Genomic DNA, 24,293 nt, shown 5'->3' with positions numbered 1-24,293 from the left:
GTCAGTAGATACAAAGAAAACCAGGAAGGAGCAGTGTCTTGGAAGTCAAGAAATCTGAGAATGTCTAGGAGGAGAAGGTGGTTAGCTATGTCAAAAACTGCAGAGAATTCAAGGAGTATGAAGACTATGAAAAGACTATCAGATTTAACAGATTAAAGAATGTTGTAAACTTGAAGGGAAAGAACTCTTCCCTAAAACCCCTTTATTCTCACATGTTCCCCAGCTGGCTTCCCTACCCACTAGTGGTATCAAGTAAACATCTTCAGCTCCCAATATTCCAAACAACTTTCAGTTTTAGCTGTATCACTGATAGCTCTCCTCTGTAAGTAGAGGGAAGCAGTGGAAAATGTAAAAGGTTAATCACATGCACCATTTACCTCTTTCTCTTTCTTTCCTCCTTCATGAGCAGATATACTTGTTAGAGCAGAAGGAACAGAATTTAATTTCTTTTAAAATATATATTCATATAAAATTATTTCAATCTAATGGGTTTCCTTTTCAGTTCTATGTATTTCATTTAATACTTTAAAAAATAATATTCTGGGAAGGGATACATAGGTTTTACCATTCTTCTAGAGGGTGGAGTGGTCCACGACACAAGTATGTTAAAAGTCTTTTGTCTATGGTTCCCTTTCCTGCAAATTTCATGTAATGTACAGAATTTAATTTCTAAATTCTATATTGTGTTACTAAATTCTAAAGTCTATATTGAGCTACTGTGAGAGGACAACTGATTAACAATTATTATTTTGATAAACATATTACATTAATAGAAATAGATTTCCAATGAGAATGTAATTGTATAAGTAAATATGATTTTTTCTGAGTCTATGAAAGTGAAGGAGGAAAAGAACTGCACATTTTACAGTGTTCAGTAGTATACTGTATACATGTAGTTGAGACATACAGCTAATTATAGCCCATATATAAGGGCTACACTTTTCTTTCTTTGGTAGACGGATATTGAAAATGAGTATTGATTGTAGGAGTTGGATAATAAGTTAAGTTCCTTCCCAAATAGAAATAACAGCTGTTATTTGGAGCAACTAACTTTAGAAGATGAAACTGTTGGGATATAAAAGATATAGGAGGATTATTCCTTGTCAGATACATTGTAGTAAGAATCTTTTGGAGGTTATGGGTTGGATTATGTGGCTGCTGGCATTCCTTCTAACTCTGAAGTTCTGTGATTCTCTGATTTAGATTATATTTCTTACTTTCACCAAATTATAGAATGTTAGAGCTAACAAGAATCTCAGAAATCTAGTCTAAATTTCTTTTCTTATCCTTAATTGAACAACTGAGGAAACAGAAGTCCAAAAGGTTAAAGGACTCACCTAAGCAGCTAGTTGTTGACAATGTTGGGAGTAGCTTCCAGATCTCCTGATTTCTAAGCTGACATTTAACCACAGTTTATAGGAAACAATAAATAAACAGAGCCTTAATTGTGACAATACTTAATCAACCTCAGTTGAGTTAAACAGGGCTGAAAAATGACTAACCATCAAAAATAATTTTCTCAACCTATTAAATGTGGTTTTAAAAACAGATCCAACTTCAAGGTTTCAAAAGATCTATATTTGTCCATTTTTAAGTATTTTTCTTCAGTTTTGATGAATATTTCCATTTGGGGATTTAGGAACCTAATGGAAACCATAATATTATTCCTATTGGAAGTTATTCAATCTTGTGATCATGTGATAACCCCAGGAAACAGTGATACTTTTAGCTCCTCTGATACTCAGGATATTAATCTCCTTTCCAAATGTTAGCCATCAAAGTGAGATTTGACTTTTTAAACAAAGCTCATCTGTATAAAGAATGGATTTGCTGACACCAATGTAAATACAAAATAATTTAACTTTGTAAAGTGCAGAAAAATAGATTGATGAGGTATATGTAGCACTCTAATTTCTTGTATTCCAAATGCAATAGAAATACAGATAACTATTTAACCATCATGAAAAAACTTTGCAGTGCCCATGAGATGCTGCTGCCGAATTTTGTGCCATTTTAGCAGAGTTAGATACACATCATCCTTACCCTCTAGGAAGGAAGAAGGGAGGAAAGGAAGGAAAGAAGAAAGGAAGGAAGGAGGGAGGAAAGGAAGGGAGCAAGGGAGGGGGCAAGGGAAGGAGGGAAGGAGGAAGAAATGAAATAAGAATTAGTGAGGTGCCTACTATGTTCCAGGCACTGTGCTAAGCACAGTGTGTTACAGAGACAAAAACAAGCAAAATGAAAGATAGTGATGCCTACCCTTTGATCTAGGAATGCTGCTACGAGGTCTGAATCCCAAAGAGCTGAAAAAAATGGGGAGGGATAAAATATTGTACAAAAATATTTATAGCTGCACTTTTGCAGTGGCAAAGAATTGGAAACTAAAGGGATATATCTCAGTTTGGGAATGGCTGAACAAATTGTGGTATATGATGGTGATGGGATACTATTGTGCTATAAGGTATGATGAACAGGATGATTTCAGAAAGAACTAGAAAGACCTATGTGAACTGATGCAGAGTGAAATAAGCAGAACCAGGAAAGCATTGTACACAGTAACAGCAATATTGTGGTACAATCAAATGTGATAGACTTTGCTACTAAAAACAATAAAGTTATCCAGAATAATTCTGAAGGATTCATGAAAAAATGCTCTTCACCTCCAGAGAAAGAACTGTTGGAGTAGGAATGCAATTGAAAGCATGTGATTTATCACTTGTTTATTTGGGTATAAGTTTTGGGGTTTTGGTTTTATAAAATTATTCACTTATAAAAATAAATAATATTGAAATAGGTTTTACATGATAATACATGTATAACCCAGATTGAATTGCTTGCCAGCACCAAGAGGGGTGGGAGGAAAGAAGGGAAAGAGACAATTTGGATCATATGTGGAAATTTGTTATTAAGATAAAAATAATAAAATTTGGTACTGAAAACAAAAAAAAAAAAGAAAAATAGTCCCTGCCTTCAAAGGACTTACAATCTAACAGGAAGACAACACACAACAAGAAACTAACAGAGGATGGAGGGGTGATCATATGCAGTGCAAGGCCAAGATTTTGAAGTTTAGAGGTCAGGAAGAGAGCCCCTATGAAAATGAAGGACAGCTTAAGTCCCTCCACAAAATGGAAGGTGCTCCAAGAGAACTTACAACCTATAACTAAGAACATTAATACCTAAAAAAAACAAAAACAAAAAAAACCCCCACTTAACTCATGGCCCAGAGCTGAAGCTAAAGATCAAGTTTAATTTTTTGGAGTTTCCTCCTAAGTATTTCTCATGGCTCATGCCTCCACCTAGGTTTTCCCTGAGAACATCAGAATCTGGCTCAAATCAAGGACCCCTCAAAAAGGGAAAAGGGCTCTCACTTCACATTTAAGCTTTCTGGCATATGAAACTTATAGAACTACCTTGAGGTTAAATCTTCCCCTACCCAAATGAGGAAAGAATTTGAGATTCATAAAGCATCCACATAAATCATAACACTAATAAAGGACAAGCGCTAGGTATGTGCTTCCTCATTTCGGTTCTTTGCCAGACTGTACATGCTTGAACTCCAGATCTTGCTTTAGTCAAGAATTCTCCCACTATATCCCAACTGCTTGGTTCAGAAACTCCTCTGAGTTTAGGAGGCTTGGTTAAGAAACTCTACTTGGTTCTCTCTTGATCTGACACATAGTTCCCTGGTGCACATGGTTTTCTAAGGGGCCATGTGCATTCCTTACAATTTTGTTCCAGGGAATCAAGTTCTCACATGTATTTAAATAACTTCTCTTTCCAATCTCAGAGAATGCATTCTTTCTCCCCTTCCCTATGCTAACGCTTACAAAAATTCAAGGGCAAATTTAAGGGTATGAACTGATTATAAATCAATCAATTATCCTCAATGGGGTGTCAACAGAACAACCTAGGACAAGGCTAGGAATTTATACCGTATTCTGGAGACATCATCAATATAAAAGAAAAAAATCTCATCTGTGGAACAATACGGCATTTTATACCTTGGACAGGGAGATATGATCAGTTCCAGAGCAAAGTCCTCGTCAGTGGGACAAAGGAGGACTTTTGTACTTTGTATAGGGAAACGTCATCAGAGCTAGAACAAAGTCTTCCTCAAAGGAGGCAGTAAAGATTCAGGAAAAGGTCTAGATGTACCTACTTCACATATAAAAAGATGGAGACAATTGCACAACAAGCAATCAATAAATTAAATAAAATATTAAAAGAATCAGCCTAGGTAGGGATCAGTTTGAACCCTATTTAAAAAGACAGTGACTTTTGTAGCTTATAAACAAAGTTAGAGACCAAGACATTTTTATTAAAGTAGAAACTGTACCCAAAAAACAACCCCACTGAAGCTAAAAGTAACACAGTTTCATTACGGATACCACAAAAGAACAGCTGTTCTCTGGGCAAACACCTCCCACACAGGCTTTTTGGAACTGAAGAAGCAACCTATAACATCTGATTGAGACTCATATACTACTTCATATTGAGTAAAAAGGCAATGTAGATTTCAAAGAAGCAAAAGAGTAATACTATGCTAAAGTAACATCATGATTCTCCTAGGATACCATATGGGTGACTCAGTGCTAATATTCTTCCTTTCAATGCAGAAGGCCTGGGTTCAGTTCCTAGCACACATAAATCCCCTAGTGCTTTGATTATCGTGGGAACTTAATAAATATTGATTGAGTGGTTTGAATATCTGTTTTTGTGGAAATACCTAAGCCTAAGAATGGGAGTATTTGGGTGAAGTCAGAATATAAGTAGAATATAAAGAAGCTCCTTTAATAGAACACAGTTTCCTTGAAAGCGGAGACAGTTTTGTTTTTGGTTTGGTGTCCACCCAGAGTCTAAAATAGTGCCTTGGGGGCAGCTGGGTGGCTCAGTAGATTGAGAGTCAGGCCCAGAGTTGGGAGGTCCTGGGTTCAAATGTGACCTCAGACACTTCCTAGCTGTGTGACCCTGGGCAAGTCACTTTATCCCCATTGCCTAGCCCTTACCACTCTTCTGCTTTAGAAGCAATATTCAGTTTTGATTCTAAGACAGAAGGTAAGGTTTTTTTTTAATTAAAAAATAAAATAAAATAGTGCCTTGCACAAAGTAGGTACTTTATAAGTGTTTGTTGAATTTTCTGACTTAAAAGTTTTTCTTTTTTAAAATGAATTAATTTATTACTAATTATATGTTATAACAAGTTTCCACACAAGTTTTCCTAAATTATATGATCAAATTTATCTCCCTCCCTCCCTTTCCTTTCCCTTCCCAGTTCTGGCAGGTGATTTGATTTGAGTTTTACATGTATTATCAATGGATAACATATTTCTATTTTGTTCATTTTAAAAAGTGAATAATTTTATAAAACCAAGACCAAGACCCCAAAACATAAACAACTGAAAAATCATGTGTTTTCATCTGCATTCTTATTCCAACAGATCTTTTTCTGGAGGTGGATTCTTTGTCCTAAGACCCTCAGAACTATTCTGGATCATTGTATTACTGATAATAGCTAAGTCTATCACAGTGGATCATCCCATAATATTGCAGTTACTGTGTACAGTGTTTTGCTGGTACTACTTATTTTACTCTGTATCAGTTCATGTAGGTTGTAAAGTTTTTAAAAAGAGAAGCAAATGATATTGTGGGTGTACAATGTATGGGTAGTGAGATGGTGCAGTGGATAGAGTGCCGGGTCTAGAATCGGGAAGACTCATCTTTCTGAGTTCAAATCTGGCCTCAGACACTTACTAGTTGTGTGACTCTGAACAAGTTACTTAACCCTGTTTACTTCAGTTTCTTCATCTGTAAAATGAGCTGAAAGAAATGACAGGATCGTTGCCAAGAAAACCTCAAATTGCATCATGAAGAATTGGATATGACTGAAATGACTGAACAGCAAAAACAACAACAAAATGTATACTATTGAGACAGACAAAAGATCTAGACAATATTTTCTAGATACAGAAAGTCAAAAAAGCACAGAAATAAGGTTTCATAGTAATAGAGGATGTCAATCATCTGGACATATACTAGAAGTTTCATTCTACTAAAAATGGAACATCTGAGAAATCATTGACTTATCTTTCAAAAAATTTCATCCAAAAAACTTGAAAAACAAGCAAGATGGATGGGTTTAGGGGAAAAATTAAGTTCTATTTTTTGGCTAGTCTGATATATCTATAGCACATCCAGTTGGAACTGTCCAAAAGGCAGTTGATGAGCTGAGGAGCAAGACTAGAGCTTTTTAGAGAAAGCTGTGTTTCCTCGCCAAAGAAATAACCAAATCCATGAGAGAAGATGATATAATTGAAATAGAGGATAAAGAGAGAGAAGGGAAGGAGATATGAGTCATAACCTTGGGATATTGTTGCACGTTAGGGGAAGGACATGAATGATAATCCATCAAGGAAAACTGAGAAACATTAGCCAAACATGTAGAAGGAAAATCAAGAGAGGAGCATGTTGCAGAGGTCAAGAAGAATGAGGAGTAAGGAAAGGACACAGGATTTGCCAATTAAGAGATTGAGTTATTAAAAAATGAACAACATGGAAATGTGTTTTGCATGATAATACATGTATAACCCAGAGTTAATTGCTGGCCAGCTCTGAGAGGAGGAATGGAAAGAAGGGAGGGAGACAAATTCGATCAGATAACTTTGAAATACTTATGTGGAAATTTGTTATTACATGTAATTGGTATGAGACAGAGAGAGAGAGAGAGAGAGAGAGAGAGAGAGAGAGAGAGAGAGAGAGAGAGAGAGAGAGAGAGAGAGAGAGAGAGATTGAGTGGCTTTGGAAAGAGCAGTCTTTGTCGAGTGATAAGACTTGAAGCCAGAATGCAAGAGGTCAAGAAAGGAGGAAGAGAATTTGTGGCCAAAGTGACTACTTAAACATCCCTCCAATAGTCAAAGCCTAGAGGTCACACCAGGTCACCTAATCCAAAGAGGAACTATTGGTAAGTAACTTCTTCCACACAAAAAGTCTTCCAGAAGCCTGTGGGTAACCAGAAAGAGGATCTATAGGCTAATGAGAAGCCTCCCAATGTAACAAAAGATTTGCCATAGATATTTGTAGCCTACAAATCTTTGTATCTCAAGGCAATGAGAGGAGGATTTCTCTAGGAAATCTCCAATGTGTTCAAATATTCACAGCAGGTACTTTGGAAACCACTGGGAGTAGTGACAGCAACATGTATGATCACAGCAGTTCTCAAACAAGATAACCTGAAAGAGAAATTATATAACAAAATACAGAATCTTAGAATAGTTATGATATAGATATGATAGATCTCAAAATGAATTTAAATTAGAAAATACATATAAATTCAGAAAAGCAGAAATACTAAACATACTTTATTGACTGTAATACAGGGGGGGAAATATTGTTAAATAAATAGCCTTTGAAGAGTGGATAAAATTAATGGGAGACCAAAGAATCATGACACAAAGAAGAAATCATAGGGGAAAAAAATTTTATCACGAAAATTACAAAAGTGTGACAACATATCCAAACTCTTGGGACTTAGCCCATGCCATCCCAAGAAGGAAAATTCTCTATGTGATGAGTTTGACAAAAAAGAAGTAAAAGAACACCTTAGTTTTTGGCAACTTAAAAAAATACTAGAGGATCAACAAATTAAAAACTCCAAGTAGGCATTAAAATAGACATTTTCAAAAATCAAAGAAGAAATTCATACCACTGAATGAAAAAAGCCATTAAATTAATTATTAAAATAGATGTTTTTAAAAAACAAAATAGGTAAACTTTTAGATAGTCTAACTAAAAAAAGTGAAAAACCAAATTGTTTTTATCAAAAACAAAAAAGGTCAAAACACAACAAATGTCTAAGAAATAAAGGAAATCATCTGGAATTATTTTTCCTAACTGATGCCAACAAAATCAACAGTTTCTATGAAGTGGATGAATATCTTTGGAAAAAAGGAAGAAAGAAAGAAACCAAGAAAGAAAGAAAGAAGAAAAAGAAATGTAACATTCAAAGTAATGGAGCAAGAATTAGGAAATTTAATCAAATCTCAGAAAAATAACTTGAACAAGCCATAAAATGAAATCTCCAAGCCAAAACAAACAAAAAACTCAGATCCAGATAGAATTCCAAGTGAATTTTATCAAACATGCTAAATTAATTTCAATACTATGTAAACTGCTGGCAAAAATGGGTGGGAGGAAGAGGCAGAGGGGAGAAAGGGCTCCTGCTAAATTGTTTCTCTTATAAAATATGGTCTTGATACTTAAATGAGGAAGAGATAAATGAGTGAGAGAAATATAGATGAATATCTCTAATCAATGCAAATATGTTAAATAAAATAATCATAACGAGGGTACAACAATACATTAAAATTATATGCTATAGCCAGAATGATATTTATAATAGGAATGCAAGATTGGTCTAATATTAGGAAAACTATAAACATAAGAGTTCATATAAAAAAATCACAATTTTATCAAGAGACATAGAAAAATGCTTTGACAAAATACAGTCCATTTCTGCCTAAAATACTGAAAAAAATGGGAATGAGTAGACCTTCCTTTGATATGGTAAAACAGTATCTACCTAAAACCAAGAACCAATCCTGTATATAATAGAAAAATATTAGAAGCCTTTCTAATAAGCTTAATGATAAAGCCAGGGTGTTTGATATCACCATTATTATTTAATACAGTGCAGAGAATGCTAGCTATAGCAATAAGAAAAAGAAGCTGAGAAAATAAGGATAGACAAAGAGAAAATAACAACTATAGTTTTTCTATATCTATAAGGAGAACCCTAGACAGTCAACTAAAAGGATAATGTAAACAATTTGTAGCGCCAGTAACTTAGCCAGATATGTAATTAACTACACAAATCATTGACCTTTCTATATGATGCAAAAAAAAAATAAATTCAAAAACAAAAACCCCGAAATTGAGCAGGAGAGAGAAAGAAATTCCTTTTAGAATAACTTACATAATATATAGACTATTTCAGGAATATATTTCCCATGACACAGGAACTACATAAATATAATTATAAAGGACTATGTATTAAAATATAGATGTAAGTAAGATGAGAGATAGTGATTACTCATTGTTAGAAGCAGCTAGATAACAGTGAATAGGCAGCTGTGCCTGGAATCAGAAAGTCCTGAGTTTAAGTCTAGCCTTAAATACTTACTGACTGTGTGATCCTGGGCACATCATTTAACTTCTATTTGTATTAATCCACTTGAAAAGGAAATAGACCACTCCAGAAAACCCCATAGACAGTCTGATATATAGGGTCATGATGAGTCAGATATGACTGAACAACAACAAAATTACTCACGGTTGAAACATGTCAATATAATAAAAAAGATCATAGTACTTAAATTAATTTACTTGTTTAATGCTATACCAAAACACCAAAGGATTACTTTAAAGAACTGGGAAAAATATTAACAAAAAAGAAATTTTTGAAAAGTGGGAATGAAGACAATTTAGTAGTAAAATCTCAAATTGTCCTATAAATATGAATCATCAAAATGATCTGAAATTACCAAAAAATGTAGACGTTAATCAGTGGAAAATTAGGTATGTCGCATAAAGAAGCAAATGAATGTGGTAGCATAATGTTCAAACACGTAGTGAAACTATTGGAATAAGGGCACATTATTAAACAAAAACTGCTGGGGATATTGGCATAAGTTAGATATCAGGCTCTTATGTCATAGACCACAATAAACAAGTAAGAGAAAGAAGGAAGAAAATACCTTTTGCAACTATTGATAGGGGAAGAGTTCATGAACAAACAAAGTTAGAGAGAGCCATAGGTGATAAAATAGTCAATTTTGATGAGTTAAAATTTAAAAGGTTTTGCACGAACAAAACCAATTCAATTGAAATTAGATGGGAAACAAGTTTACTGGCAGGATAGGACATGGGCAGAGGTTTCTTTGCAACAAGTTTCTCCAATAAAAGTTGCTAGGTGATGCAGTGGATAGAGCATGGGATCTATAGTCAGGAAGAAATGAGTTCAAATCCATCCTTAGACATTTCCTGGTTAACCCTGGGCAAGTCACTTAATCTCTGCCTGCCTCATCTTCCTGACCTGTAAAATTGGGATAAACTATTAATCTAACTCACCACAGGGTTGTAGTAGGGATCAAATGAAATAATATTTATAAAATGCTTAAGCATGGTGTCTGGTACAGAGTAAGCAGTTAATAAATATTTGTTCCCTTATTCCTCCCCTTCTTACCATTTCACTTTCCAGTCCACTCTACCTTCCCACCAGCTTTTAGGCTTAGTCAAGGTGAATCCCCATTAGGATCACAATATCTGGAGGAACCCCAGCCACATAGATCTTTACTTCCAGCTCATTTCCCAAAGTATTTCACTAGCTTATGGAACCCTCTTCCCCCATTCTCCAGCTCCTCTTCATGATTTCTCTTTCCCTATTATACACATATTATCAAATCTCTGAGAGTAGGAACTGCCTTATTGCTTCTTTGTTTGTTTTTTTATCTCTATCACTTAAAACACATCATGGTACTCTTTCTTTCTTCCCTATGTCCTCCCTCTATAAATATCTTTATCCATATACATCTATCTCTTTCCTCTTTATTTGATCATTTGGGTGTATAGACATAACTGTGGCATTGCTGAGTCAATGTAATTTAGTAACTTTGGGGGCACCGTTCCAAATAGCTTTTCAGAGTGGCAATTCACAGCTCTGACAATAATGTATCAATGTGCCCATTTATCTCTAGCCCCTTCAGCACTTGTCATTTCTCTTTTTTGCTGACTTTGCCAATCTGAAGGCTATGAAGTGGAACATCAGAGTAGTTTTAATTTTCATTTCTCTGATTATCAAGGTTTGGAATCCTTTTAGATAACTTTTGTAGTTTGTATTTCTTCCCTTGAAAAATACCTTTCCATATCTTTTGACCATTTATCAATTGGAAAATGACTCTTATTCTGATACATTTGAATCAGTTCCTTATAAAATCACTAAGAGAGAAAAGCTAATGAAAGCAGTTCTGAGGTTTCAGCTCATCTCCATCAAATTTGTAAAGATGGCAAAAAGGGCACATGAGAATTTTCAAAGAAGCCAAACACCCTAGTTCACTGCTGATGGAGTTGTCAGTTGGTGGAGGTATTGTCAGAAATAAGTTGGATCTGCAGAGATCAACAAGAATAAAGATCAAGAAAAGGCCATTTAGGGTCAACTAAGTAGTACAGTGGTAAGAGAGTCAGGGCTGGAGTTGCAAGGTTCTGGGTTTAAATCTGGCATCAGTTACTTCTTAGCTGTGTGAACCTGGGCAAGGCACTCACCACTCTTCTGCTTTAGAATTGATTCTTAGTATATTTAGTAACATTTGTGTACTTGGTATTGAATTTAGGACAGAAGGTAAGAGTGAAAAAAAATTCCCCAATTTCTGGCTTTTAAAAGCTCACTGATAACAATGGAGAGGAGGGATTACTGTACTTCATTTTTTATATTTGCATCCCTAATGCTTTAAACAGTGCTTGGCACAGCGTAGGTGCTTAATAAATTCTTATTGATTGATCGATGCATCAACAGCATGTTTTAACTGCAAAAAAGAAAAGAAAGTTAATGAAAAATTAGTATTAAAAGAAGTAAAATGTTATATTTTAAAGAAAATAATACTGTGTCTAGACCACATGTCTGGATATTATGTCTGGTTCTGTATTGTACCATTTAAAAGGGTAAGAAACTGGAGAACATTCTGATGAGGGTGTCAGGAAGGTGGGAAATCTAAAAAATTATGCTATGGGTCTTGGCTGAACAGGGAATGTTACCTGGAGAAGGAAAGATTTAAAGGGGAAAGGATAGCCTTTTTCAAAAATCTAAAGGATTTTCATGTGGAAGAGAGAATAGACTTGATTTTTGTTATGCAAGAAAGGATCTAGAAGCAATGAGCCAGAAGGAGACACACTTTGACGTAACAGAGAAAATACTAAATAGAGTTGGCAAGAGCCAAGGATACCTTGAAAAATAGTGAGCTCTTTATCACTGTGTTCAAGTAAACGATCAATGACTACCTGCTCAAGGATATAATAAAGATGATACTTCGTTGCAAGGAAAGTTGTATTTGAGGTCCTTGCTAATTCAGTTATATATCTTCAAATTAAATTGTAAACTCTATGAGGGCAGGGACTTCCATCTTATCCAACCATAAAATTAACATGTCTCATTTGATGCCTAGTACATAGGTGATGCTTAGTAAATGTTCACTAAATTGAATTGAGCTTCAAGAGTTTATTATTGGGGGCTGCTAAGCGACTCAAGGGATTGAGAGCTAGAGGTCACGTGTTCAAATTTGACCTCAGATATTTCCTAGCTGTTTCAACTCTGGGCAAGTTATTTAATCCCTATTGCCTAGTCCTCGTGGTTCTTCTGCCTTTGAGCCAATACACAGCATTAATTCTAAGACAGAAGATAGGAAATTGGGGTTTTTTTTTTTCAAAAAGTCTATTATTGTAATGATTAAAATATACAAGAGACTGGTTTTTGGATTAAGAATATCAATTTACTGATTAGACTAGCATATAGACAATAGATTGATAGGACAGTGCCCCCCCCCCACAACCAAAGACCCCAAAGGTTCTTTAGGCAGATCTATAAATTCAATTTAGGAGCTCATTATTCAGCCCCTCCCTAGGACATTCCAAGACATCTCTGATTAATAAACAGTCAATGAAGAGGTTGTTCCTTAAGACTCCCAACTCCTCTCTACCCCCATAGGTAATGGAGTCATGTAGGCAGGAAGAGTGTTTATCTATTAACTAGGTTTTATGGTGAACAGGGGTGGGGGAGATACATTACTAGGAGTTACTAAATACAAATACAAAAGTCAGGAGACCTGTTTGGACCTTTCTAGTACAGAACCCTGACATAGGAATCTCTCTGATCCAGGACCATTAAATAGGAATACGTAACCCTTCAGATTTCACACACAACATTCATATATATATATATATATATATATATATATATATATATATATATATATATATATATATATATATATATATATACATTATATATAAAATTAATTCTCACATTATTTTATGGGCAGAGAATATAAATAGCAATGCTCATACCCCAAAATAAATCCTGCCTTTTTAGAAAAGGGTTGGTTTTTTTTTTGCAGTTATTACATTTGCTATTTATTGGTTATCACGCCTTCCTGGTAGAAGTTAGTCCTAACTAAGTTGAAATTCTATTTTCTAGGAATCCCATAAGTCACCATGCATGCCTATGAGTGTTTAGCACATCTAAGGACATGGACAAGAGAAATTGCCCACCGTGCTAAATACAGAAAACTAGGCCTGAAATAAATGGGAAGTACACACCCAATTAGACCACCAACAAACTGTCAGATCACAGTTAGAGCACAGGGAGACCCTGCTAACTCTTCAGATTTCACACACAACATTCCTTGCTAATGTTGGCTCTCTCTCACTGGCAGAAGTAACAGTCCCTGCTGAGCTTTGGCAGAACATCAGGGCTCTCCCAAAGAGCTTTGGATGCTTCCCACACAGGAAAATCAACTTCACATAATTTTCCTATAAGGAAAACAAAATCTGAAAGTAGTTTTAGATGCAACAATACTCCCTCTTTGTGGTAATCAATTTTTTTTAAATTCAGAGATGAAGTGACTTGGCCCTTATTATACCATGAGTCAGTGGAACATACAGGGTTTTAGTCTAAAATTTCTCTACATATCCAATTGCAAGATATTCACAAATATCACTGATTTTTAATTGGTACCCAATTGTTATAAGGATGGGATAATCCATTGGTTATCTCACCTCACTTTAAAGTAATTATTTTTTTAAAACCTTTCCATTTCATCTCAGAATTAGTACTATGGATTGGCTCCAAGGCAGAAGAGTGGTAAGGGTTAGGCAATGGGGGTTAAATGACTTGTCCAGAGTCACAAAACTAGAGGGTGCCTGAGGTCACATTTGTAGCAGTCCAGCCCATAGGTATTATAAAGAGACAAGGTTTGTGAATGGGCACATGGCCATTTTGCGCATGGCAATGAACTCTGTTCCCAGCGTGGCTGAAGTTAGGGCTTCCCTTTGTCTCACTCACCTGAGGATAATAACCCCACCTTTACCTTGTCATAATTTGCAATTATCCAATGGCAATACACTATGTAACTCATCAATAGGTATTGAGGCATCATGTAACTTATCAATATGTGTTGAGTTCATTTGTGTATCAAAGAGAACAAATTGTGAAGCCGTGGCCAACTCCTCCTTCTGAGCTGCAGGTTTGCTATCTCCACCTTTCTCTCTCCTCTCTATCTTCACCTGAGGCCTGGCTTTCGGCCAAGTCTCTCTCTCTCTCTTTCTTTTCCAATGCTAATACCTAGCATTCTCTAATTCTTTAGTCTCTATTCATTCTCCCAGCTGAGCTATAGTATCCTCTGACCAGTGCAGTGTTAAATGGGATCTCTGGGCGGAATATAGCCTTTCAGCAACATCCATTGATCGGAGCGTGGCCGCGGCTCCCAAATATTAATAATAGTTGATTACTAACTCCTTATTCACATCTCAAAAGCTTACGCCCTTCGCCGGATCCAAAACTTCTATCCCTTTTCTATTTTCCTACCATAAAGCTTTTCGCTGGCGGGAGGCTTTAACATTTGAGCTCAGGACCTATTTCTAGGTCTGGCTCTCTATCCATTAAGCCACCTAGCTGCCCCCAAAAGTAATTTATGTAAGAATACTTCTAGATTGGATCAATCATTTGGAACAGAATGTGAAGAGGATCTGAACACATCCTTAAATCAGTCAAAGCCAAAGTCTTTCAATGAAAGACTTTTAATATAAATTCTAAGGAATTTATATTAAAAGAAAGACATTCTCAGAGTGATCTATAAAGATTCCAAGAGTCTGGAACCATAGAGAAAAAGAGCAAAAAACTGGTTCATCCAGAGCCAAGTGAAGAACCAGAATCCCTTTGGCAATCAGAGAAAGAAGAAAGAGGACATAAAACTAAACTATGCCAGAAAAGGGAAAGGTCAAGTAGTATCATTGATTCTATGAGGACCTTGGAGCTGAAGTCACAGGTTGATGTTAAAAAAGTTCTTTTATCGTCAAGAACAAAGGGAAATTCCAAGAAAAAGTCTACCTCCCCCTAAATTCTACCCCTAGTGCCTATCTAGCTACATATAGTATAATGTAATCTACTATTTTTTAAACAGTATTTCCAATAATCTTACCCACAGAGGCCATAGAATAATATAAATGTAAATTTAGACAGGGAGTTTAACTTCTCTCTAAATGTGAAGAATAATCTTAAATAAGACCTCAAAATGACTTTAATTGAACTCATAACTTTTGGTCTAAAATAAATTCCCTAAAGCTGAAGAAAAGGGAACTAAGTGGACTTTAAGAGCCATTACATTGCTCCTAGACTTAAAGAACATTAATTATTGTAGCAAGATATTTATCTTGTCCAAGAACCAAGAGTAGAAATTTAGATATATAGAAGAATCTATTGACTAACCCAGAACAAGTGTTAATATGAGGGCACTGCTAAAAAGTACACCAAAAAATGTCCACACAATAGTAAGAATCTACCACTTTGGGTTCATAAGCATTGGGAGCCTTGCATCAGAAGGACTGCTTGTTCCACACATGACAATCCAGTTCCCATCTCTATTACTTTGCATTCTCTGTGACCAGTGTCTAGAATGTACCGTTTCTCACTCCTGCTTCTTGGATTCAAATTTCCTTCAAAGTACAGCTCAAACACAGTTTTTTTTTGTTTCTGTTTTTTTCTGATTCTCTAAATGGTTAGTGCCTTTTCTCTAAAATTTCCTTGATTTTATTTTGTACAGGATATTTGATAGACAACTGGCCTCAGAGGCAGCTGGACTCAAGTCCTTTCTTTGATATATACTGACTTCATGATCTTAGAAAATCATTTAATCTCATTGCTCTGGAAACTCCTTCTGGCTATAAATTGCAGAAAAGGTGCTAACTGGGGTAGAGAGAATTTCCTCTTCCATTTTGGTATTTTCTTTGCCATCAAAATCACAGGTCCATTACCTTTCTCTATTCCTATTTGCATATATTTTGTATATTTGTACATATTATATATAAAATCAAATTTAAATATGTGTAAATATATACAACTTTGTACATATTGTGCATACATACATATATATATAAATATAGATACATAGATAGATAGATAGATAGATAGATAGATAGATATAGTCTACATCTATATCTATCTATATATATATATGCAGTTAGATGGATAGAGTAGTACCAGGACCTGATTTCAAATTCAGTCTCAGATACTAGCTCTGTGCCCCTGGGTAAGTCATTTAACCCTGTTTATCTCAAGTCCTCATCTATAAAATGAGCTGGAGAAGGAAATGGCAAACCACTTCAGAATCTTTGACAGAAAAAACCAAATGGGGTCATGAAGAGTCAGACATTGAAATGACTGAAAAGCAACAACGTGTGTGTGTATGTTGTCTCCCCAATAAAATGTAAAATCTTTTTTTAAACCCTTACCTTCTGTCTTAGAATCAATACTGGGTATTGGTTGTCAGGAAGAAGAGTGGTAAGGGCTAGGCAATGAGGGTTAAGTGACTTTCCCAGGGTCTCACAGCTAGGAAATGTCTGAGGTCAAATTTGAACCCAGGACCTTCCATCTCTGGGCCTGGGTCTCAGTCTACTGATCCACCTAGCAACTCCAAAAATGTAAAATCTTTGAAGATTGAGACTTTAATCTTTTGTCTTCGTGACTCCAACATCTAACCTAGGGGCAGGGATAGAGTAGACACTTAGTAAATGCTTTTTGATTGATTGATTTGGAAGTCTCCAAGGTCCTAATCACTGCCAATATTTTTCTCATGTCTATTCAGATGTATAGAATATGGCTACTGAGTTATAACCTTTCCTGGTTTTGTGCACTGAAGTTATAAGAAAGAGGAAAAGACTTTAGCTGCAAAAAACAACTTTTCAGCATGTTTTTTCCTAATGGCCATGAGGGAGCAGTATGGTAGAATAAAAAGGCTGCAGGACTTGGTAGCCAAAAAGTCAGATTGGATGGCCACTTAAGTAGTTGTGTGACAATGGGCAAGTCTCTTAATCTCTTGGAGCTCCAGTTTTCTCGCCTGTAAAAGTAGGATTATAATCCTTTCACTTTTTACTTTGATATACTCATGGACATCAGAATTGTAAGCAACCTCAAAAGTCATAAGATCCAGCCTATACTGAAATAAGAATCATCTTTATATCATACTCAACTATTGATCATCTAGACTTTGTCTGAAGACCTCAAGTAAAGGGAAAATGTCTACCTACCGAGGCAGCCTGTATTCCACTTTGGGATATCTCAAATTGTTAGTATCTCTGAATCAAGCCAACAACTTCTGCCCATTGCTTCTGCCCATGGGGTAAAGCAGAACATGGCTAATTCATCTTCCAGGTACTAGAAGAGAGTTATTTTATTGTCCCTAAAACTCTCTTCCAGGATAAGACTCTCCACATCCTTCAATTAATCAATATGAGGCTCTCTGGTCCCTTCAAATGCAATGCCCAGAAATCCCCACAATACTCCAGATGTGGTTCAAACAGGACAGAGTAGAACAAGATTATCACATCACTGGGATGTTGCTTATATCACTTTATAAAGGTGAACTAAGGTTATGCTATGTGTATTTTTGAGCCAGGTCCATTTACCTAAAGAATAAACAAAGCTGTTGAAACAAAAAAACTCCATGATTCCTTGGCCAAATTATTAACACTTGGCCTTTTTTTCTACTAACACTGAAGCCTCACAGTGCAAAGGAAAAAGCAAAGACTTTGGAATCAGAGGGTCTGGGTTCAAATCTCATCTCTGAAGTTTTGCCCTGTGTGACTTAGGGCAAATCATTTAACGTCCATAAGCATCAGCTTTCTCATTTGTAGAAAGAAAGAGTTGGACTAGATAAATTTGAAGGTCCTTTCTACCTCTAAATCTAGGATCCCCATACCCAATGTTCAACCTTCCCAGGACCTGAAACTTCTGTTGGACAAAACCAAGAGAAAAAGAAAGCTAGTTTTCTCACCGGGTCTGGTTTACATATGTAATCTTTACATTTTCATACATTTCAACCTAAAGAATAATTTTCCTGTCTTTGAGGTGACAGAAAGAGTAGAGAACTTCAAATTTCAGAGGCACTGAAAGGGACAGCTACTAGGAGTATATAAGATACTTGAGTTGAGGGGAGAAAGTTGGAGATAAAATGATCATATCTGAAAATTGAAGTGGTAAATTAGTAACAACTGCTGTCTTCAAATTTCCCAAGAACGGAGAGTCATGGGGAAAAGCCTGCTAACTAAATTTCACAAAGCACTCATGTATGTGAACAGAGTAAAAGTTCATGTTCTTTTCATAAGACTGTCAGTAAATCCTTAGATAAAGTCATTTTTCAAAGATACAAAATTACACAACATACATGCAACTAGTTCTAAAGTTAACTAATCTGTAGACTTTTGGAAAGACTGCCTTAACAGTATTATTGTCTTTTCTCTCTCCTAGTTGCTAAGAAAATGTCTAGCCTTTTCTGAAAGTCTCGAGATCTCCCTGAAGGGAAAAAATATGAATCAGAGACATTACAGGCAGCATGATGTCTGATCACAACGTTTTCTGGAAGTCCTGAGGTGCAAGAGACTCTAGAATCAGCATAAAAGGAGATTCTAGAACTCAGGTTCTAGTCATAACTCTGCAAGTAATTGATTGTGTGCCCTAGGAGAAATCACCTCACCTCTCTGGCCTCAGGGTCTTGGTCAGTAAAAGGAGATTGGATGAGATGACTTTTAAATTTCTTTCCAGATTTATCATTGTATATTTGAAGAATAGAAACAACAGTCTCTCACTTTGTAGCCAGACTTCACACTCTCCAAATAGAAACCCAACAATATTAATAATACATACAATAATTGTTTACATTTGATTTAGCACTTTTTTAAAGCTGGCAGTTCACAGTATCTGCTTCTCTTCGGATTCATGCTGTGTATAAAAATGATGGCTTATTTCATAATTCTAGTATATATTTTTTCTTCTACAAACCTGTTTGTTTTTTTTCTATGAATGAACATGAACAGAAGTTAGTAGTTGATACTCATTATAGACAATTTTCAATAGCATAAAAGTAGTTATATCATCTGAGATAACTAGTAGTATTGGCCGCAGTGTCTAAGACTGAGCAAGTTCAGAAGCTCACATATTACTAAGGGTTTGTTGCTTTTATCTAAAATTGGGTTCAAGGTGATGAGTAAATGAATTATTATTCAAAGGAATGAGCTTTTCAATGATTAGCCTCCATTCCCTAGAGGAATATAATCTGTTTTAACTGATTAACTGATACATTTTAACTGAAAAGATCCAAGATGCCAAGGAAATCTGAAGCCAGATGATAGGTTGCTTGTTGCAAATGGAAATTTTTAGTTTAGAGATGAAAATACTTGGGAACAGAAGACCAGTTAGTCTTCAAGTACTTAAATGACTGCCTTGTGGAAAAGGGATTTCCATTGTGTGACTTCAAAGTCCTATGATTAGAACTACTGGCAAACAAAATGGACTATCTCTGAAGACTAGTGCACTCCTTAACACCGGAATTGTTGAAGTGGAGGTCAGATACTTTTTGAACATGTATTAGATAGTGTGGACTATATAATCTCTGGAGTCCCTTCCAACTCCATGATTCTATGGTTTCACCACAATTCTTTGAAGAAGGTCCTTTTATAGATAAGGAAACTGAAGCACAGAGATTAACTGACTTTCCTACTATCACAAAGTTCAGAGGTGACAGAATCAAACTGAGATCTTCTAATTCCAAATCTAGTATTATTTTCTTTTTCTTTTTTGGGGGGGGTGTCTTGTTAGACAGAATATTTGGGTGGGAGTTTCCTTTTATTGAAAAGATATAAATGTAAAAAAATGTTCTCAGGGGAAAGACAACTGGATTTGGAGTCAGAAAACTTAGCTTCAAAACTACCACTTGGGTGGTCTTATGCAAATTACTACATTTGTATGCATCTCAGTTTCCTCATCTAGAAAAAAAGGGAACTGGACTGGATAATCTCTATGGCCTTTTCTATCTCTGGATTCATTATATATGAGTCCAAGAAATCCTGAGTGGCAAAATAAGCCAAATTGTCTGGTTATGGAGTAGAGGAAGAAGACTGGCCAAAGAAACATGTGTGAGATACTTCCAAGACTGAACCCAATCTATGTGAACCCAAAGCATTATAATTAGCTAAAAGTTACATCTACAAGGAAGTGGAGGGTTTATTTTTGGATAAAGAAAAGAAATAAAAGAACCAAAAGATGACCATAAAATCCTATCTTTAGAAAGAAAAGGGATCTTAGAAGCCACTTATTCCAAACCTATCATTTTATGAGTAGGGAAACCGAAGCCCTGAGAAACTTGTTTAACATGATACACATGAGCACCAAAATTTGAACTCAAGTCCTCTGACTCCAAATATTCTCTGGGTATGTATATAAAAACTAGCTAGAGAGAATATATTTCCCAAGTTGATATATATTTCCTAGAAACCTGACAGTCAAGTCATCCTTAAATCCTTGAAAGAGATAAAAATTAGCATTGCATTTTATTAAACTTAGAATTAAATAATTAAAATTTATTAAATAAAATTTAAAAATAAATTAAACTATTAGAATTAGAATTATAGACCTGGAAGAGATCTTAGAAATTATTTAATTCAAATGTTTTATAGGTGAAGAAAGACATAAATGGTATATTTATCAGAGATAATATCAAAATAATAGGTAACATCTGGCATTTTAAGGTTTGTAAAACATTACTTGAATGATCATATTTGATTTTCATAACAACTTTATGAGATAGGGGACAGATTGATGTGGACTGAAATGTCCCACAAACCCTGCCAAGTAGCTCTACACAATCAAAAGAACATAGAACCAGTAACTACTTGATTAATATGAGGCCACTTTTCAAATAAGACTGAATTGCTTAGATTCACAATTATGAGGAAAGTCCTTATATCTATCTTCAGACATAACTTAGGACCTTGGTTAGGGCCTCTGCACAAGTACAGGCGATTCTGTTTCCCAGTTACAAGGGACTAGGTTCAAACAAGACTCATTTCCCACAATCCCTGCCCTCCTTTGGAGTAGGCACAGAATCAGGCAAAAGTGGTCTAAAGTTGCCCAGAGTATTTAACATATCATTAGCATCTAGTGGTTTTCTCCCCTATCCTAGTGGGCAAAAGAGTGAACCATGGATAGATCCATGCAGACCAAAGTGGACCATGGATGAAGTGACATCAGTTCCCTGGAGACAGGGAGTAACAACTGCCCCAATGAATGACCCCTTCCTTAGTAACTAGTCAAGATTAAAAGCTTTCCTGAAAATACCTATTCACTCTTACTCTTCCCTTTTTCTCTTTCACCCTCTACCTTTACATATTACCACAGCTCCTTCCCTTCCCTTAATTATTTACTACACTAGCTACTCAATTAGTATATTCTCTTATAATAAAGCTTGTTTCGTTGGAATGGAGTCAGTCTGAGTCAATCAGTTCTTTAGATGAGACCCAATCAGTATTAACTCCATCAAGATGACATAAAACCGAGAGTGACAGCTAACACACCAGAAAAGAGAATCAGGATCCAAAAACTGATTTTTTTAAATAGACAAAAACATTTATATAAATTTAAGAGGAAAAAAGATTAAGTCTTATACTTGGGTTGAAAAAAATCAACTACGTAAATACAAGATGAGGGAGGTATGACTAGATCATCTGAAAAAGACATAGGGTATATTATAATGGATAATAATAGATTGAATAATCAAATAAATCAACAATGTCATGAGGCTAATGGAACATTGGGGACATCAAAAGAGGCATAATGTCCAGGTCTTGGGAGGTGATAGCCCCACTGTACTTTGCCCTAATCAGAAAATATTTGGAATACTGTGTTTAATTTTCTGCACTATATCTTATGTAATTAAAAAAAAACCTTACTTTGCATCTTAGAATTGATACTAAGTATTGGTTCCAAAGCAGAAGAACAATATGGACTAGGCAATTGGAGTTGAGTGACTTTTCCAGGGTCACATAACTAGGCAGTGTCTGAGGATAGATTTGAACCCAGGATCTCCAGTCTCCAGGCCTGCCTCTTCTATATTCACTGCCTCTATACACTATATTTAAAAAAAAAAACATCGACAAGTATCATCTAATTCAACTAGTGACAAGTAGGGGACTGTCCAGAAAAGAATATAGTGCATGCTTTAAGATTAGTTGGAAGTATTAAGGATGTTTAACTTGGTGGGACAAGAAAATGTAAGAGGAACAGGATAGCAGTCTTCAAATATTTGAAGGAGCATATCATTATTTTGCTTATCCCAGGGGGGTAGAACAACGGCAATAGATTAAAGTTGCTGACAAACAAATTTAGGCTTGGGGTAAGGAAAACCTTACTACAAAACCAACTACAGGTCTCTGAAAATGACATAGGCTGCTTTGAGAGGTAGTGAGTTTCTTCTCACTAGAAGTCTTCAAGCAAATGCTAGATATCCAAGATTCTTGTTAAGGTATAAGTTGGACTAGATAGCCTAAGGTCCCTTCCAATTCTGAAATCTGTGATTCTGGGAAAGGATCCCAGAATCACAGAATAAAACATTTGATCAGTCATATAGTAGGAGCTCTGGAACTTAAAGTGAATTCTCATCTCTAGTACAATGCTGCTCCACTACACCAGCCTACTGTGTTAAAAAATGTTCAAACATTCACATAGCTGACCTTGTTACAACTAAGATGGAAGACTAGCCTGAGAAACCTTGGTGCTGAGCTTTGAGTCTATGGCAGCATTAATTAAACTAAGAAGTCAGCTAGTAAAAACAAAACATAAAACACAAAGACAATCAGAAGAATCACTCTTCAAAGACTACCCTGTGGTGGCCAAACAGTGCGCATAGCTGGTTCCAGCAGGCCTAAGACACAAGCAGGGAACAAGGAGAGAGGAAAAGATAGGAGGGCCCCAAAAGAAAACAAGCAGGTGCAGACAGCATGAGGAAAAAGATGGTGGGAAAGTGCCCAGGGAGCCTTCACAGAGATCGCCCTAGGGAGCCCCGCCTCCTCCCCATTTCCAAGAATGAAGAACGATCCATCCCAGAGTGTTCCTGGGATCAATGACTACAGGATTCCTAGACCAACTCTTTCAACCTCAGAAATATTCTGAGAAACCCCAATGGGGAAGGATTCACCTGTCCAACCCCAGAGCCCTAACAGTAGAATGGGCAACCGCTCCCATACCCAGACGTGCCTTGACAACTTAAGCAGCCAGGGAAAACGGCTTCTTCTTTTTTCTGAGCCCAGCTGGTCCCAGGAAAGGAGATGGGGATTTCTATCAACCCCCATGCAACCACTGAACTCTCTGCCCACCGCGTTTACGCGTCTACCAGCGTTTTAAGCATCGCGTTGGCAAACAATAGCAGCAGCAGCCTAACAGTCTTTCTCCCTCCCCTCCCCAATCTATCTCCATGTTTCCCTGATGGTGGCAGCGGACCAGGCAGGGGCTGCCCTTGTGCTATGGCCGGGTGGGGCTTCGGAGAAGGGCACCCTGAGGGTCACTAGATGCCCAGGCTCTCTCTACCTGTAGTAGCGATCGTCTTTGTAAGGGGTGAGGTCCTCCTTCAGCTCTTGGTACGCCTCCCCAAGCCTCTTGCAGAAGTGCTTGAGCTCTCTCCAGAGAGGCTTCTCAAAGACAGGATAATCCGCGTCCATTCTCCTCCAGCTCTTTCGCTGGGCGCCTTCTCTTCTGTTGTGAACTCCCGGACTTTAAGTCTGCCCAGACCCACCCTGACAATTGCTCACCTGGTCCCCCTACTCAATCCTTCCCCTACGCGGCCAGCCTTTCTCTCCGCCTCTGGCCTATGCAAGGCGGTTAGGGCGCCCTCCTTCGTTCTGACTTTCCCCCTTGCTTCTCTTCCTGCGTCGGGTTTTGGAGTACCGCTAAGCAGTTAGACTTGAAGGGGAGGAGAAAAAGGAGGGGCAGGTGCTGGAGGAAGGGAAGAAAGAAAAGGAAGAGGAAGAGAGAGCCTGGACTTAAAAGACCCTCACCCTTTTTCTCCAATCCCAGCTCCACTACTATGCCTCTTAGGAAAAACCCGGAGTCCTGTTCAGGATGGGGGCGGAGAACACGGGAAAAGCAAGACTGTCCCTGCGAGGGGGCGGCCTGAGAAGGCGAGAGGGGCTGTGCCAGCCCATGATGCCAT

The 24,293-nt window shown here is 36.7% G+C and overlaps 1 protein-coding gene across 1 annotated transcript in view; it reads right to left on the bottom strand.

Annotated features, from left to right (window-relative positions):
- The window catches only part of TMEM181 (transmembrane protein 181), a 119,346-nt gene extending 95,361 nt beyond the window's left edge, over positions 1-23,985 (bottom strand). Inside the window, exon 1 of the mRNA XM_001381353.4 lies at positions 23,672-23,985. Within this exon, the coding sequence (XP_001381390.1) occupies positions 23,672-23,802 (131 nt within the window). The 5' untranslated portion in view covers positions 23,803-23,985. The remainder of the gene's footprint in view (positions 1-23,671) is intronic.
- Positions 23,986-24,293: the final 308 nt, after the last annotated feature.

The sequence above is a fragment of the Monodelphis domestica genome, chromosome 2 (assembly GCF_027887165.1).
Source record: "Monodelphis domestica isolate mMonDom1 chromosome 2, mMonDom1.pri, whole genome shotgun sequence".
In the NCBI taxonomy this organism is placed as follows: Eukaryota; Metazoa; Chordata; class Mammalia; order Didelphimorphia; family Didelphidae; genus Monodelphis; species Monodelphis domestica.
This window is presented reverse-complemented; position numbering and strand designations above follow the sequence as displayed.